Genomic DNA, 15,349 nt, shown 5'->3' on the forward strand with positions numbered 1-15,349 from the left:
TATACACAATGGACTACTACTCAGCCATAAGAAATGATGAAACCTGGCCATTTGTGACAACATGGATGGACTTTGAGGGTATTACGCTGAGTGAAATAAGTCAGAGGGAGAAAGTCAGATACCATATGATCTCAATCATAAGCAGAAGATAAAAATAAAACAAAAAAAATCACATAGCATTGGAGATTGGACTGGTGGTTACCATTGGGGAAGCGGGGAGGGGAGAGGGCAAAAGGGGTGATTAGGGTCACATGTGAGGGGATGCACTATAATTAGTGTTCAGGTAGTGAACATGATGTAATGTATCCAGAATTTGAAATATGATGTACATCCGAAAAAATAAAAATTAAAAAAAATAATAAGAAAATAGCAGCCCCTCATAATTTCCCAGAGAAATAAAAATTTCAATCTACCTATTTGTACACTAAGTCACCTGGCCTCAGCCTTCTTCCTGATCATCATGGATTGAGCCTACAAAGGAAAGAGTGACTTGAGCATCACACATTAAGAATGCTCATCTTTACTTAGCAAGGGTCCAATAGTTCACCTTAGACAATCTGGGCTTCTGGCTTCTTCAATAATTTCTTTTGTAGCCAGGCCTTGCGGCCTCCAAATCTACCGGCCTTCCAAAGAGGGTTAGGGTTTCTCATTAATTTATGTCTGCACCCTGTCCTCAGGTTAGCAACCACTGAAATGTAACCCCTGTGATAAAGAATAAAGGGCCTGGTCCATAGGAAGTTTAGCCAATGAGCTGTTGCTTCTCTGAGACCAGTTGTCCTGACTTCTCACCTCTCCCAGGTGTAGCACGTTGACTTAGAGAAGCCATTACCAGGCTCTCACTACAGAGGAGTTATCCATCACTGCAAAAGGTGTGCAGAAGAGTCCTTGCTTCACAACTCGACATCTCTGCCTACATTTGGCACCAACAGAGGACAGTCTCCTAGAGTAGAGAAAGAGAATGCACTCAGGTTCTATACAGCAAGGTTGAGACTTTTTCCCAGAATGAAAAAAAAAAGAGCAGTGTCTAGACAGGATCTATGCTATTACAATTTATCTTATTTTATGTTTTGTGCTCATTTAGTTTTAGAACATCATCTTGTGGGGTTTGAGGGTAGAGGTGAAAAGTGTTGTCCAGAGCAAAATATGGGAATATCAGAAAGGATCCAGAGATAACACCAGGCCTCAGAGGGCTGGTCAGGGTGGAGAAACCTCTTCTCGATCATCTTTGGTACAGTTTCCCTACACTATTGCACGGTGCTGAAGAGCTCAGAGTCACACTGCCCAGGTTCAACTTGAGCTGTGTAACTTCAGCTGAGTTCTTTACATCCTTTATGCTTCAGTTTACTGTTCTGTAACTGTAACGGGACTAAAGATGGTACTGACCTCCTAGGAATATTATGAGAGCTAAGTGAGTTCATATATCTAAAACATTTACAGGAATGCTTAGTAAGCAGCAATAAATATTTGCTATGATTATTTAACATGGAAAGTCTGAGTCAGATGTTGGATTTCTAAAGTCAGCTCCACTTCTAAGATTCAAGATTACAAGGGTCCCTTCTGATATGCATGTCATTTAAAAAATGGGGAATCTGTGGAGATGAATCCTAAGTTTGGAAAAGAAAATCAATCTAAATGACTGTAGTTTTACCACCATAATAATTTGCACTATATCACCTCTCTTGAATTGACACGTAAAATTCTTTGCGTATGTGTGGGTATAAATATATATATAGAGAGAGAGAGAAAGAGGTTATAACTTTTATCAAATTTCAAACTCCAAAAATAAGGAAAGCCTCCTCTTCTGTAAGATTTCCTGAGACTCAGTGTACAGACCAAAAAACAACGTAAACCACAAGTCACTTGTGTGGTTAAGTTAATTACCATGTGTTTTTTCTATAAGCAAACAAGCAAAACATAAAAGAATTACTCTGACAAAATTTTTGAAACGTCCTGAAATCAGTTGCATGGATTGTAAATACTTTAAAAAATGCCTTCAGAGAACACGTTTGGAGAAGTGATCTAATAATATATTGTAATAATGAAGAAGAGAGAATAAATCTCATGAGGACAAGTAGAGAGACCCAAAGACTAAGGACAAGTCCAGGATTTGACCAGCAGAGGGTCAGCAGTTCATTTGGGACAAGCATCTTGTGTCGTGAGCTTGCCTGAGCCCTCTTCTGGAAGGCCTGAGGACTGGCCACTCTGGATTAGCCTTTTCAGTAGAGATCTTGTTCTCCAAACCACATGTCTGATGGCAGTGGAATCATCTCAGGAGCCAGCTTGGCACAGTCCTCTTCAGAGTGGCCATTCCTCTTAAAAATAATCTGAAGAATCTTCTGACACTATGTGGGAGTGGGACAAGGATTTTGTGGGGGGTGGAAGGAGAAAGGCATTATTCTGATCCAGACACACTTGGGAAAATTACAAATCAAGTTTATGAAGTTTTCTTGCCTACTTACAAATTTTTCTCATATAAAATCAAATATCTGAATCCATCTGTGTCTGAGAACAGAATCATATAAATATATAACTAGTGTAAACATAATATTTTCATGTTTCCCAGATATTATCATTATCCCTATGGATCACTTCAAGAGCACAGATATCAAGCAGCTCTGGGTTCCCAATTGTGTTTGGTCCTTTAGCCAGCCACATGATCTTAGGCTATTTTCTTAAACTCTCTAAGGCTCAGTTTCCATATTTGTAAAATGGGAACACTTATCTCACAGGGCTATTGAAAGAACTGAATAAAATCATAGATGTAAAGAACTTAGTTAGTATTCCAAAGGGCTGAAGTGAGGAAGAGACAGAGAAAAGTGCTTCTCATGTCCCTTCTGAGCCAGGACAAGGGTCAAAGGGCTAATATTCCAGAGATAGACTAACATTCAGGTCAAGAAATGGTAGTTTGACCCAGAGAAACACCCAGAAGGTCTAATGAATAGGACTCAAAATGTCCCTAATATCTCATTTGTGGTGAGGCTGGCCCTCATAATCTAAATTTCATTTTTAACAAAACGTATTGTCAGAAAACATCTGGTAGTCACTGAGGGCCTGTCTGCCACATTCCTTTTTCCTTTTTGACAAATATTCCTAGAGGGGGTGAGAACCAGACATTCTTCCATGACATCCTTTTGTTCTTTTCACAATAACCCAAATCCTTTCTGTACGCATATTTAATCCATGCGTATTTTTTAAATGGTGCAGGAAAATTGCAGCCTTCTTATTCTTGTTAAAGTCCCTGGTGCACGTGTTGGCTGTCTTCCCAAGACACTCTTTTTAAGAGTTCCTATCAAGAGACTGTTTAACTGCATCTCTAGGACATAGCATGAACACATTACATGATTTTAACTTTTCTTATTATTTCCTGATCTCAGTCACTGAAGATACTTAGACATTGAAGAAAATTATGGAGTATCTTCCCAACTCTCCTCCTCCTTTAAGTGAGTCCTTCAATTATAGCCCACAGCTGGAGATGGAGAGGATGGGATACACACAGCCATATTGCACAGTTGATCAGACAAGAAGTGAGACTCTGACTTATGCCAGGCCCATTGGTGACTCTTTCCAGTGAAATGAGAATTGAGAGCAAGATCGAAGGCTACTGAGCAAAAGTCAGTCACTCCATCTGTCACTCTCTGTGGCTGAATCCAGAACATGCAAACTGGGAAGCTGTGGTTGCCCATGTTTTCTGTTACGTGGATTAGGGAACACAGAATGTCACCCCCAGGGAATGAGAAAAATGAAGCCTATATTCAGAAAGAAGCAAAAGCTTGAGGTGGAGAGGGTCTATTTCCTGGGTTCCCAGTGGCTTTCGTGTCTCTGGTGCCATCCTGAGGCCCAGCTGCACACTCGCCCTTGAGTTTTATAAGGCATCCTTACATCCACATACTAAACCTTTCCCTTTTCACCCAGCTAGACCAGGATCCAGTGTATTTCCTGAGCCCTCTATCTTCCATTTCACTTAGTGGCCTGGCCCTGCATTTTGTAAACAAGGAAGCGCAGTCTCCTAGTTAGGGCCTGAATATGACTAGACTACCTTACCTGCATTTCTACTTCAGCTCGCCTGTATCTAACATAGATACATCCTGTCATCACTAGGGCAACACTTATTACTCCATTCCTCCATTTCCATAGAGAAGCACGGATTTCCATTCCACTTCCAGGAGAGATCTGTCCCTTTTCCGTCTCTTACTAACTCCCTCCCACAGGAAGAGCAGGGACTTCTCTCATTGAGAACAGGAGAAGTGACTGGACTCACAGAGCAGGCCTTGTCTACCCTCTTGTTTCATTGTGGAAAGAAAGCGTGGAGGCCTGGCAATCTTTTCCTGTCAGTCCTTCATCCTCCCTCGGTCAAGGGAGATTGCAGATCTCCTTGTATCTGTCTTGACAAATATCAAGCCTTCAGACCTGACTCTCCTGGTTGGGGTAGGGGTGGGATGCAATGGTCCAGTGGGGCAATCAAGTCCCAAGATCCAGACCTGTGGAATGGGGGAAGACAGGGTATGTGAAGAAGCAGATCCAAGATACATTCTCCAGCCTTGCTTTATACTGGATTTGATCCTTGATTCCTGAGTCTATTCCTAAATTGGCTAAGCCACTTAAAAGAAAGAATATGATTAGTCCCTCAGAATCCTCACCAGTCTTGAAGATACTTTAAGGAATATTGAGTTCCATGACAGAAATAAATACCTGCAGAATAAGCTATACTCACTGAGACTCTGCTGCATGTCTGCCTATTAAAAGATGTGTAACCTACCAAGCCGTTTTAGTTGTTCTCCTTTATTCCCTAAATTGGTAAAAGGTAACATATTCCAGCCAGTGACTGTAGTTGAAAATCTTCAAGCCTTCCTTGATTCCTTTCTTTCTCTCACTAACCACATCTAAACAACAACCAGCTCCTGTTGATCTCACGTTCCCAGTGTTTCGTCCTCTCCTATGGGCACAAAGTTCAGGCCCTTTTATTTGTAGTTTTAATTACTGCTGTAGCTTTCTAGTTGTCTTCTTTGCTTCCAACCACTTTCCACATTGCAGCATGATTTTCCTCTGTGAAATAAACCTGATGAGGTCAGTGCCCTGACTGAAAACCTTAGTAGATCTTTTTGCTTACAGGAAAATCGGAATGTATAAGACCGATTATGATCTGCCTCAACCTGCAAATTTCAACAATGTCGTTTTCTTCCACCATGCTTTATCACATCTCAGCATCTCTACATCTGCAGCCACCATGTACCCGACCTGACACCCTATCCAGATCCACACACTCACCATTTCTTAAATTCTGTGTCTTGGTATGTGCTAGTAAATGCCCAACCATTTCACTATGCCTGAAATATTCTTTGCCCTACCTCTCTACCTCAGGAACAATCACTTATCCTTGGAGTCTCAGCTAAAAATTTAAATTGTATGTGAAGTAAATACCCTCCATGCTCCTTATTGCTATTTCCAAACCATTCTCATTCTCTCTCTCCCCTCCCTAGACACTCCTGGGCTTGAATCTCATATAATTAAACCATATTGCCCGTTATTCCCCATTGTTGATGTCACCAACCCACCCCCCTTTATTTCCCACTGATTTTAGTCCCTGGTTCACTTTCACTAGCAGTCCAATAGTACTAATGTCTTAATTCCTGAAAGATTGCAATATACAGAGTAGATGATTCAATCCAACACTCCAGCCTCTCAGTTTCTTGAACACCTCTCTTCCAGTGATCTGACCCTCCACACTATCTCAGCCATTCATTTATATGCTCATAACCCTAGGCCTTCTCATTACCAATAATCCCTCCATAATCTCAATGTAATTCATTCCATTCTCTAACTATAATCCCTTCCATCTATCCCTTAATTCCTTCTAGCGCCCCAATTCCAACTTCACCAGGATCTCCAATCCACTGATCTTTCCATCTTTTCACTGTCTCTAACCTTCTTGATATCCTCTTTCCACCTTACTCATCTTAAATTCCATGATCAATCAATGTGCTCACTTCTTTGTGTACAGCCTCAATTCCTTGTTATATTCACTCAGCAAAACCACAATCCTGGTTAAATCCATCTTTTAACCTAATTTCTGCCTTCATTCATGCAAAAGAATGAACTGAAGACAAATGCTCTTGATTATGAACCTCAAGTGAATCCATATGCTGCTTGAAGATCATATTATACTTTTCCAGTCCATTCACTCTACTACATATGTGATGGCTACTTTGTTCATTCTCCTCTCTCCTCAAACCCACAGTACACCGCCTCAGTCCACAGTCTCAAATGATGATCTTCTTCCCTACTTCTCTGAGAAAATTAAAGCAAACAAAAAGGACTTCCATAGCCTCCCAGCACCTTCCCACCAGAATCTACATACGTAAACCTTGACTTCTCACCTCCTACCAGAGAGGATATAATCCAGAGAATTGGTTAAGTCAATCCCTCCACTTGCAAACAAGATCCCATCCTGTCTTATTCAATGACATTGCCCTAGCAATTCTCCCATTTCCTTTCCCAAATCACGAATTTCTGTCTCTCTACCAAATCCTTCCTATCAATTATACAATCAAATTATTTCTCCCATCCTGAAAACAAAAATAAAAAATCCTCCTCCTTCCATACTCACTTATAACTACTCCAATTCAGCTTTTGTTCCTACCTACGCAACCAAAGCTGCATTGGTCAATTCTCAGTTCTCCTCTTACTTGACTTATTAGAAAGATTTGATAGAGTTAATCCCTCTGTCTTCCTGATAATACTCTCTTCACTCAGCTTCCAGAACACCCCATTCTTGGTTTACTTTATTGGTCATTACTTAGTTTCCTTTGCCATTTTTTCTTTTTCTTCCCAAACTCTTAATGTTTAAGTGCTCCAGCTCATCCTTTGTCCTATGCTCTGTCTTTCATTCACTCTTCTCGCAATCTTATCCAGAATTGCAATTCTGAATACCATCTCTATGCTAATTTTCCATCTCCAGCCCAGACTTCTCTCCTGAACTTTAGACTTGCATATTCAATTGGCTCTTCTACATCTTACTTAATGTCATCTAACAACTCACAAACGTTGAGTTTAAGCTGTTCTAATTCCTGATCTCTTACCACAAAAACTATTTCACCAACTTCCCCTTTTCTCAAATGATAGAAACTATGTTCTTCTGGTGGTCTTCTGGTAGACTCATCTCTGACTTCTCTCTTTATTCTACTCCCACAAACCCAATCATTCAGCAAATCTAGTCGGCTTTAATTTCAAATATATCCAAAATCCAAACACTTCTTACTATCCTGGTATGAGCCACCACCCTGGTATGAGTGATCATACTTCTCTCCTGAATTATTATAATATTCCAATTTAGGGATTAGCAAAATATTTTTGTAAAGGGTCATATAGTAAATATTTTCTGCTTTGCAGGCCTTATAGTCATTGTGCAAATACTCACTTCTATTGTTGTAGTGTAAATGGACACAGCTGTGTTCCAATAAACATTAATTTACAAAAAAGTAACTAGTTGCTTTTGGACCATGAGCCATAGTTTGCCAACTCCTGGTCTAAGTGGGCTCCTTCCTTCCATCTTTGCCTCACTGTTATCTTTACTCAACACAGAGGAATCTTTTTAAAATGAAAGTCAGATCATATCATTTCTGTGCTCAAAACTCAAAACTCTGCAAAGCCTCCCCTTCTTAATCAGAATAAAAGTAAAATTCCTTTCCATAACCTACAACCCTACATTATCTGGCCCCAGTCACATCCCTAAACCTCCTATCTTACCACACTCTCTCCCTCATCTGCTCTTCTGCAGCTGCCCTGACCCCCTTGCTGTTTCTCAAATAGCCCAGGCACACTCAAAACTTAGGACATTTGCACTGACTGTTCCCTCTTCCCCCAGATATCCATATGGCCAATGCCCTCCCCCTCTTCACTTCTTTGCTCAAATGTCACCTCTTCAGTGAAGCCAGTACCAACTACTATTTAAATTTACAATCTTCCTCCATGACTCTCAATCCCCCTTACTCTACTCTGTTTTTCCCTTTTTTCCCCCCAAAACTTACCACTTTCTAACATAAAACATAATTTACTAGTTTATATTTATTGCATCCCTATCTTTCCTAGAATGCAAGCTACACAAGGCTAGGGATCGTTGGGGTTTATTTCCTGACGTATCCTGAGATCCTAGAGCTGTGCATGGCCCAGAGTAGGTATTCAAAAAATGTGTTGAATGAATGACTTTGCGGAGCCTCCCTCAAATCTCAGAGACATAGTGAATTACTCTGTTCTCCACAGTACTTTAAACTCTGTACATGCCAATCTTTTAGTCCTTTTTATCCTGATTTATTATTATTTATATATCTGTCTTTCCCATTACTGAGCCACAATTTTCTTGGACATTTTATATATGTTTATTTTCAGAAACTAATACAGCTTGTCACGTAGCAAAAGGTCAAATCATGCCAACTTAATGAAAGTACAAAGGTGCTGTATATGCATAGTTCTCTGACACCAAATCACCAACTCTGCAAGTCAGTTGTTATTTAAAAAGTCTCTCCTCAACCTCACTCTAGATACACATATACACACACTCTGCTAATTGAGACAATTTAAAACTATTTTTCACATATTTGCTTAATTAGCTTGCGGTGACCTCTGCAAAAACACTGGCCTCTGATGATTATAAGAGGTAGTTTTCTGGCATGGACACCAAAGCATCAAAGAGTCAGCTGGAACTAAGGAAAGCAATAACACAACTGGTTTTAATTACTCATGACAGGCAGCTGAATATATCTGACACAGGTCTTCTCCCCAATACATCACTCAAAACAGGCCAGTTACAGGAAATAGTGGAGAGGAAAAAAACCCCAGAATGGGGCAAAAATGTGCCCATAATAAAAAGCAGATCATATTTCACATGGATGACCTTATTCATTTTGTTTTATATTTTTATGATGGTCCTGAATCTATAAAACTGCCGACCCCTCAAGACTTGGCATGCTTCTATGCTGATGCTTAGGAATGGTGGCTCAGATTCTCAGAAGAGGAAGCAGGTAAAGACGGCACCCATTCATGAATCACTGTGTAAACCAAGGAAGGGTTCCTCCAAAGTTCATCTAGGGTTGCAGGCATGTTTGCAATTAATTCATCTGTGGAGTACAGGTAAGTACCTTCTACTTCTATTCAACATTCACAGAAGGATTAACTTCATCTATAACCTGGTTGGTTCTTTGGACTTGTTGCTTAGCAGGAAACAGGTGAGGATTAGGAGTGGCTTTGTACAATTTTAACATGTCTCTCTTATGAGGTGCACCCTCTCATCTGATGAAACTATGGGCTTTGGGTTGGCCATATCTTTGGGTTGGTTCCTATTGGAAAAAGAGAGCTCCTTACTAGGCAGGATTTTATCTCAGGACCTCATTTTCTTGCTACAATCGCCCTGCCAGCTGTTTGTCTGACCCCTGAGCTCACTGCCGTCTTGTTTCTGTGCCTTTCCTGGTTCTTGACAGCTTGCACTGTTTGATCACTATGTTGATTGGTTTTGCATATCCCAGGGCTCATGGAACGTCAGAAGCCCTCAGTTTTTCCTGCTGCTTTGCTCTGATTCCTGTTTGATGCGTCCAGAAGCTTAGACTGTCCCCTGAGTCTTTCTACTTATAACGTTGCCTTTCATGCTTTCAACAAAAGTTTGAGTTCCTGTGGTGCACTGGGCCTATGTTAAAGACTGAGACTCTAACCATAAATGCTCTATTAAGGAGCTCAGAATTTAATAGAGGAAATAGTAAGTAAGCAAATGATTACAAGTCACATGATAAGTGCTGTGATATGTTAAGCAGAGGATATGAGGGTAGCACATAGTGGAGGCACCTAACCCAGCACTCAGGGAATGAGAGAAGCTTTCCTAGAGTCAGCAACATCTAAGCCTGAGCCAGACAAAAAAGAATAAGATATGCCCTGTGCTAAGGAAGTAACATCTATAAATGCCATGAGTCATGAATCCCAGCTCCTTCAGGGAACCACAAGTAGTCAAGCATAGTTGCAGGGAGTGTGGAAAAACCAAGGCTGGAGAGGGAAGCCAGGACTAGATCACAAAAGGCTTTATATGTCATTCTAAAGAAATGAGACTTCATCCTATTGGTGATGGGGAGTCACTGAAGGTTTACACGTGACATGGTCAGATTTATATTTTAGAAGGACTGGCATCAGTGTGGAGAATGGACTTCACCATCTAGCTATTTCCCTGAACCTGGCCCGTGCCTTTGCCTGCCCTACTTTATTCTTCTGTGGCTCTGAAGAGCCCAGCTCCACACTCCTTTCCCCATCAGTATCCTCAAATAAAACTAATGATCAAAGTCCATTTGAGATAAAAAATACGAATTATGTGAGCCCGCTTCACAGAACTAGACTCTCCTGGGGACAGAGCCTGTGGATCTCTATTTTATAAAAGTTTCCCAAATGATTCTGAAGCAGTTAAACTACGGACAGAACTTGGGAACTAACGTAGTCCGTTATTTATACCACAACAGAGATGTGTTGACAAACATCAGCAGCGTGTTTGGCTCACTGAATTAGATTGAAGATGGCTCTTCACTCTAAATGTCTTCCTTCTACAGCATCTATGACTCTTACAGGATCAGAAAATTCATCCCCTTACTTTCACCCTCAAGAACTTTTCCTTGTTCTTTGAATAACATGTCCAAACCTTAACAGGACCTATTAGGCAGCATGATCTGCCTCCAATGGCCTCTCCTCTCAAGCCACCCTCTCCTTTACTTTGTAGGTATGATTAACAGTATCGGGGTGGGGTGTTGATACAACTCTCTCCCCAACTTCTACTTTCTCGATTAAATCAGGCATGGGTACGGAGTTGGGAAATTGTGTAGAGCATTAAAGATCTGGAAAATTTCTAAGGAGAATGGAAAGTGACTTAGGAAGAGAAAAAAGACTGCTGATCAACCTCGAAAACTCAACTGAGTTAAAAATCCTATGTCCATATCTATAGGACAACTATGTTATTTCCTCCATAAGCTCAGGAACCCAGGAGCAGACAACTTTGATAATTGTGTCAATCAGCATATGAGTACTGGGAAAGCAGAAAGTCAAGAGCTAAGAGAACTAAGGGTGCTGGTGTAAAAGAAATAGAAAATTCCTGGGATGGTCCTAAAAAGAAGATTTAGCTAATTTGCTGCAAGACACAGAGGATTAAAACATGAGATCCCTTGTTTTGCCGTATTCAGTCTGTTTGGTAACGATGCACCATTTGATTTAGTTCTGGTCTCTGGCTTGTTCACCAATGGTTCTATCTCACATTCTGTTATGTTACCCTAGAGCATGGTGAGTAACATACAACAGCTAGAAGGTGTCAGCATAGAGTAAGTAACATAATTTTCCAGGACATGAAACTATCAAGGTAATGCTATAACAAGGTAGTAAATGCTTTATAATGATTTTTTTCCTCCTAAGTTAGAGCTACAACTTGCAAATATTATTTTTATGGTGATAGCATATCCATGCAATAGACTTTATTTAAATTGATTCTTTGCATTTCATAGGAGACTCAATATATATCAAAACACAAATATATATCAAAATATATATGTGCTTCAACATAAAGATATTGGAGTGTTTTAAAGACAATAGCAGTTATTTTTAAACATTCTGCTAATAAAAATTAATTACACTTTGCTTTTGAAAGATTTTTAAATAGTTTTAATTAAACCAATGCCTTCCATTAATCCAGCTATTTCAGTTTTCAGGTTTACCATTTCCTTTCTCTTTCCAGTGAACAGTCATATCAGTCAAGGAAACAGGAGCAGCTGCAATGAACCAAGCAGTGTTGGAAGCCAATGGCTAAAATTAGATTATCAATGACATTTACTTATATGTTCACAGCTGAAATTTCAAGGGTACAACATTTTCTCCTGAAAGGAGACACGTCCCCATCACTGAAATGCAGACTTCTGTTATCAAATTACATCCATATTACAGTACTGGGTGGTGAAACTGACCCAAAATAGAAAGCGAAACCATATGCTTTTTCTCTTAAGAGAAAGGCTAAAGACAAAATTAAGTAATGGACTTGTTTTCATAAGATGATTTTGACTGGTGCCTGCTTAATTAGTGGGAGGTTTTTGTCTAAGAGAAGTAGTAGTCCCAAAGAGGAAGGAAGGATAATGTATCTAGGATGAGGGCAGAGGAAGGGGTCTGGACTTTACCCCACCCATCCTGCAATACTCTATAATGCAAACCTTCAGGGACCAAGGCAGTTTAGAATTTGTGAACATTGCTCCCTCTTCTGTTTTTGTATACGCTGAACAGTTGAGGTGTATACAAGCACTTTCTTAAAAAATTTTTCCTGATGTTTCACTCCATTTATCTTTTGGAAAATCCACAGGGTGCATGTACTTTTACAATTAGTGGAAACTTGTACATACTACATCGATTATTTTCAAACACGCATTGCATTCCTTCTCTCCATCTCTCCACGAATTACAAGGGGCACTTCAGAGGACAGCACCTCTGTTCCAAAGTCCAGTCATTCATTCCCACTGCTGGTCAGGAGTGTCTGTGCTGTGCAGTGCGAACATCCACACTGGGATGCACTGCTCTGGAAAGCCGTCCTGCTTCTCCTGGCCCAGCACCGCCAGCCCACTCTTCCTAATGAGGCTCTGGAGGATGTCCATGTCCCGAGTCACACTGCTGTCAGAGAGATCAAAAATACAGCCCTCCCGAGCCACATTGTCCTTCAGTATGATGACGCCGTTTTCTTTCAGGCCATCTCGGCACCGGGAAAGAAATGCAAGAAGGTCTTTATCAGTCAGGTACCCTACAGGTGAGGCCAAGTAAACGGAGGAATAGGATGAAACGGTGGAAGGGGAGGGAGGTGAGTAGGAATGACCACAAGGCTAAGAATCAGGAGACCATTTGTTCACTCACATGTGAATTACTTAATAGCCTGAATTATAATAGTTACAGGAGCCTTTGAGGATTTAGATAAGAGGACAGGCATCCTCTTTGAGGGGGCTCAGTGCCTTGTCTATAGAGTAGATAGTATACTACCTGTCTATCTACCTCACAGGCATGAGATAAACTATTGCCCATCCCATGGGTCCCCTCCATGTCCTCCAGACAACCCAACTCTATCATCACTCCTCTGTGTCTCCTACACACACAAGCACACACACACACACTTAGATCAAAATCTAATTCACTGCTATCTAGTTTCCTGGGGGTTTAAAACTAACAAAGTCCAGTTTTGCCTATAAATGGGGCTAAACTTTTTTTTGGACCCACTTTTTAAAGTTTTTCAAGTATTTACATTTCTGCTAGGATTTAGGTTGGTCCCAAGGTACTCCATCCCTAAGGATGGGCATTGTCAGGCTTGTACAGAGAATATTAAGGGAGAAAGCTGGAGGACCAGAGCTTTTTGGGAGTTCCCACGATACCTAAGGCTAGCAACCTGCCAAGCACAACTACAGCGATCTTCCTTTTTGTGCTTGCTCCCTCTCCACCAATCCTCAAATTAACCCAGGTATTGTCTTCTCTTGCTGGGAAGGGGAGAAGGGCAGATGCAATGCCATGCAGCACTAACCGGAGACCCACTGAATCCAGATGACGTCATATCTGCCCAGTGGGGGTGTGAATTCCTGCAGGCTGTAGCAGTGGTAGCTTTCTACTTTGTCCCCTTTGACCTGCAGGTAGTTCTGGGCTTCGAGGAGAAACGATTCCATCATGTCCACCAGTTCCACACTGTTGAAAACTGGCAACAAGACATGCTTGCTGACCCTTCCTATCCCAGAGCCGCAATCCAAGGCGCAGTCTGTCCCAGCTCGCCCAGGCCCCTGCAGAAAGGCACCCTGTGGAGTACTTCAGGTACAACACCCACCCTGAGTCTTGGACACTCTAGTTACCTCTTTAAATCAACTTTATTTAGGTTGATTCCGTAAAATAAAATGCACTACTCTAAGTGTACCATTCAATGAGTTTTAACAAATGTATGCAGGCACTTACCCACTACCACAGTCAAGTTATAGAAGTTATATTCAATTACCTTTTCTAAAAACATATCCAAACATTTCTAGTGTTCACTTTCTTTATTTTATCTAAATATAGGTCTTTAAAAGAATTTCAAAATAGGATTTTAGAAAACAATGCCTTAGGTTTAAACATTTGGTAATTTCCCTAAGAAATGGGTCATTGAAAGCCCTACAAAAATATAACTTTGTTAACTCTAAATTTAGGTCAAACCCACAGCTAAATGGACCTTTGCTTTGTAAAAACAAAAACAAAAAGTGTGTAAAGCAGGGAGAGCCTTTCTGAGTTTTAAAGTTACTTTTAAAATTCATTCAAAGAACACCTTTCAATTCATACTGGGATGATTGAAATTTTATTTCTTTCAAAACTGATTTTGGGGGCTCTGAATTATCTGCTCTCCTCGTGTGGGTGGCAATTCTTAGGGCCTGAGCCGAGGGAGCTCACTGCCCACCCTCAGGCCAGCTTCTCCTCGGACCCAGCCCGATGGCCCACAGCTCATTCATGTGGATAAGGGGCTGCGGCAGAGTCTCCTTGTCTCTTCTCACACTAAAAATTGTTTCCTGCTTTTGTACCAAAAGCTATATGACTACTGGGCACAAAGCCCCCTAAAATTTTTTTTTTTAAGTAAGTCTGTGCATTAAATTAACTGGGAGTGAAGAATGGATAGGTGGTGGATGAGGGGAAATCAGCCAACGAAAACTTTCTCAAACTCACTTCTATAAAGTACTATATACATATACACTTATGGACGTATATATGACCAGCTGGATCTTTGGGTTAAGTGTATATATATCTGAAAGACTCAGCTGGTCTAAATTATTTGGTCATAATTTGGGATGGCTGCTGAATACATTTTGCGCTAGAAATTATAGTAACAAGATACTTGAAGTTGCCAATCAAGATCTTAAGGAGAAAGCCTACTCTTGATTTCTCAGGAACTAAGGATTAAAAAAACATTTGGCTAAGAATCAAAAGGTGAAGTTTGAGCAGAAGGAAACATCAGAAATGCTGCATTCCAGTCCACCTAAAAGGCCTTTTTTATAGCAAGAAAGGTACAATGAAGAACAAAAAGTGAAGAAACTGTAGCTTCTTTTCAAATGGAAGAATAATAAGCATGATTTATTGAGGGCTTATATGTAGCAAGCTCTTTGCATCTCCAATAAATGTAATAATTGAAACAACCCCACAAGACAATGATAATTCCCCAGTTTGGAGATGAGGAAACAGATTTCTAATATCACACAACTAATGGAAGAACTCGAATTTGAAGTGGGAACTGTGTGAATTCAAAGCCAGTCGTACCTTAGGATTGTTACCTCAAGTGCCAATCTGATTCCCTTGGTAGTGTCTGTCT

At 40.6% G+C, this 15,349-nt stretch overlaps 1 protein-coding gene across 9 annotated transcripts in view; it reads right to left on the reverse strand.

Moving 5' to 3' along the window:
• Positions 1-11,642: 11,642 nt before the first annotated feature.
• The window catches only part of NTMT2 (N-terminal Xaa-Pro-Lys N-methyltransferase 2), a 97,746-nt gene continuing 94,039 nt past the window's right edge, over positions 11,643-15,349 (reverse strand). For 4 of the 9 annotated variants that reach the window (XM_070497621.1, XM_070497619.1, XM_070497617.1 and 1 more), the window contains 2 exons: positions 13,553-13,817; positions 11,643-12,787 (listed from right to left, as the gene is read on the reverse strand). In XM_070497621.1, coding sequence (XP_070353722.1) covers positions 12,501-12,787; positions 13,553-13,817 — 552 coding nt within the window. In that variant the 3' untranslated portion in view covers positions 11,643-12,500. The remainder of the gene's footprint in view (positions 12,788-13,552; positions 13,818-15,349) is intronic. The other 5 variants (XM_070497620.1, XM_014845169.3, XM_014845168.3 and 2 more) reach the window with 3 other exon arrangements.

The sequence above is a fragment of the Equus asinus genome, chromosome 25 (genome assembly GCF_041296235.1).
Source record: "Equus asinus isolate D_3611 breed Donkey chromosome 25, EquAss-T2T_v2, whole genome shotgun sequence".
Lineage (NCBI taxonomy): Eukaryota > Metazoa > Chordata > Mammalia > Perissodactyla > Equidae > Equus > Equus asinus.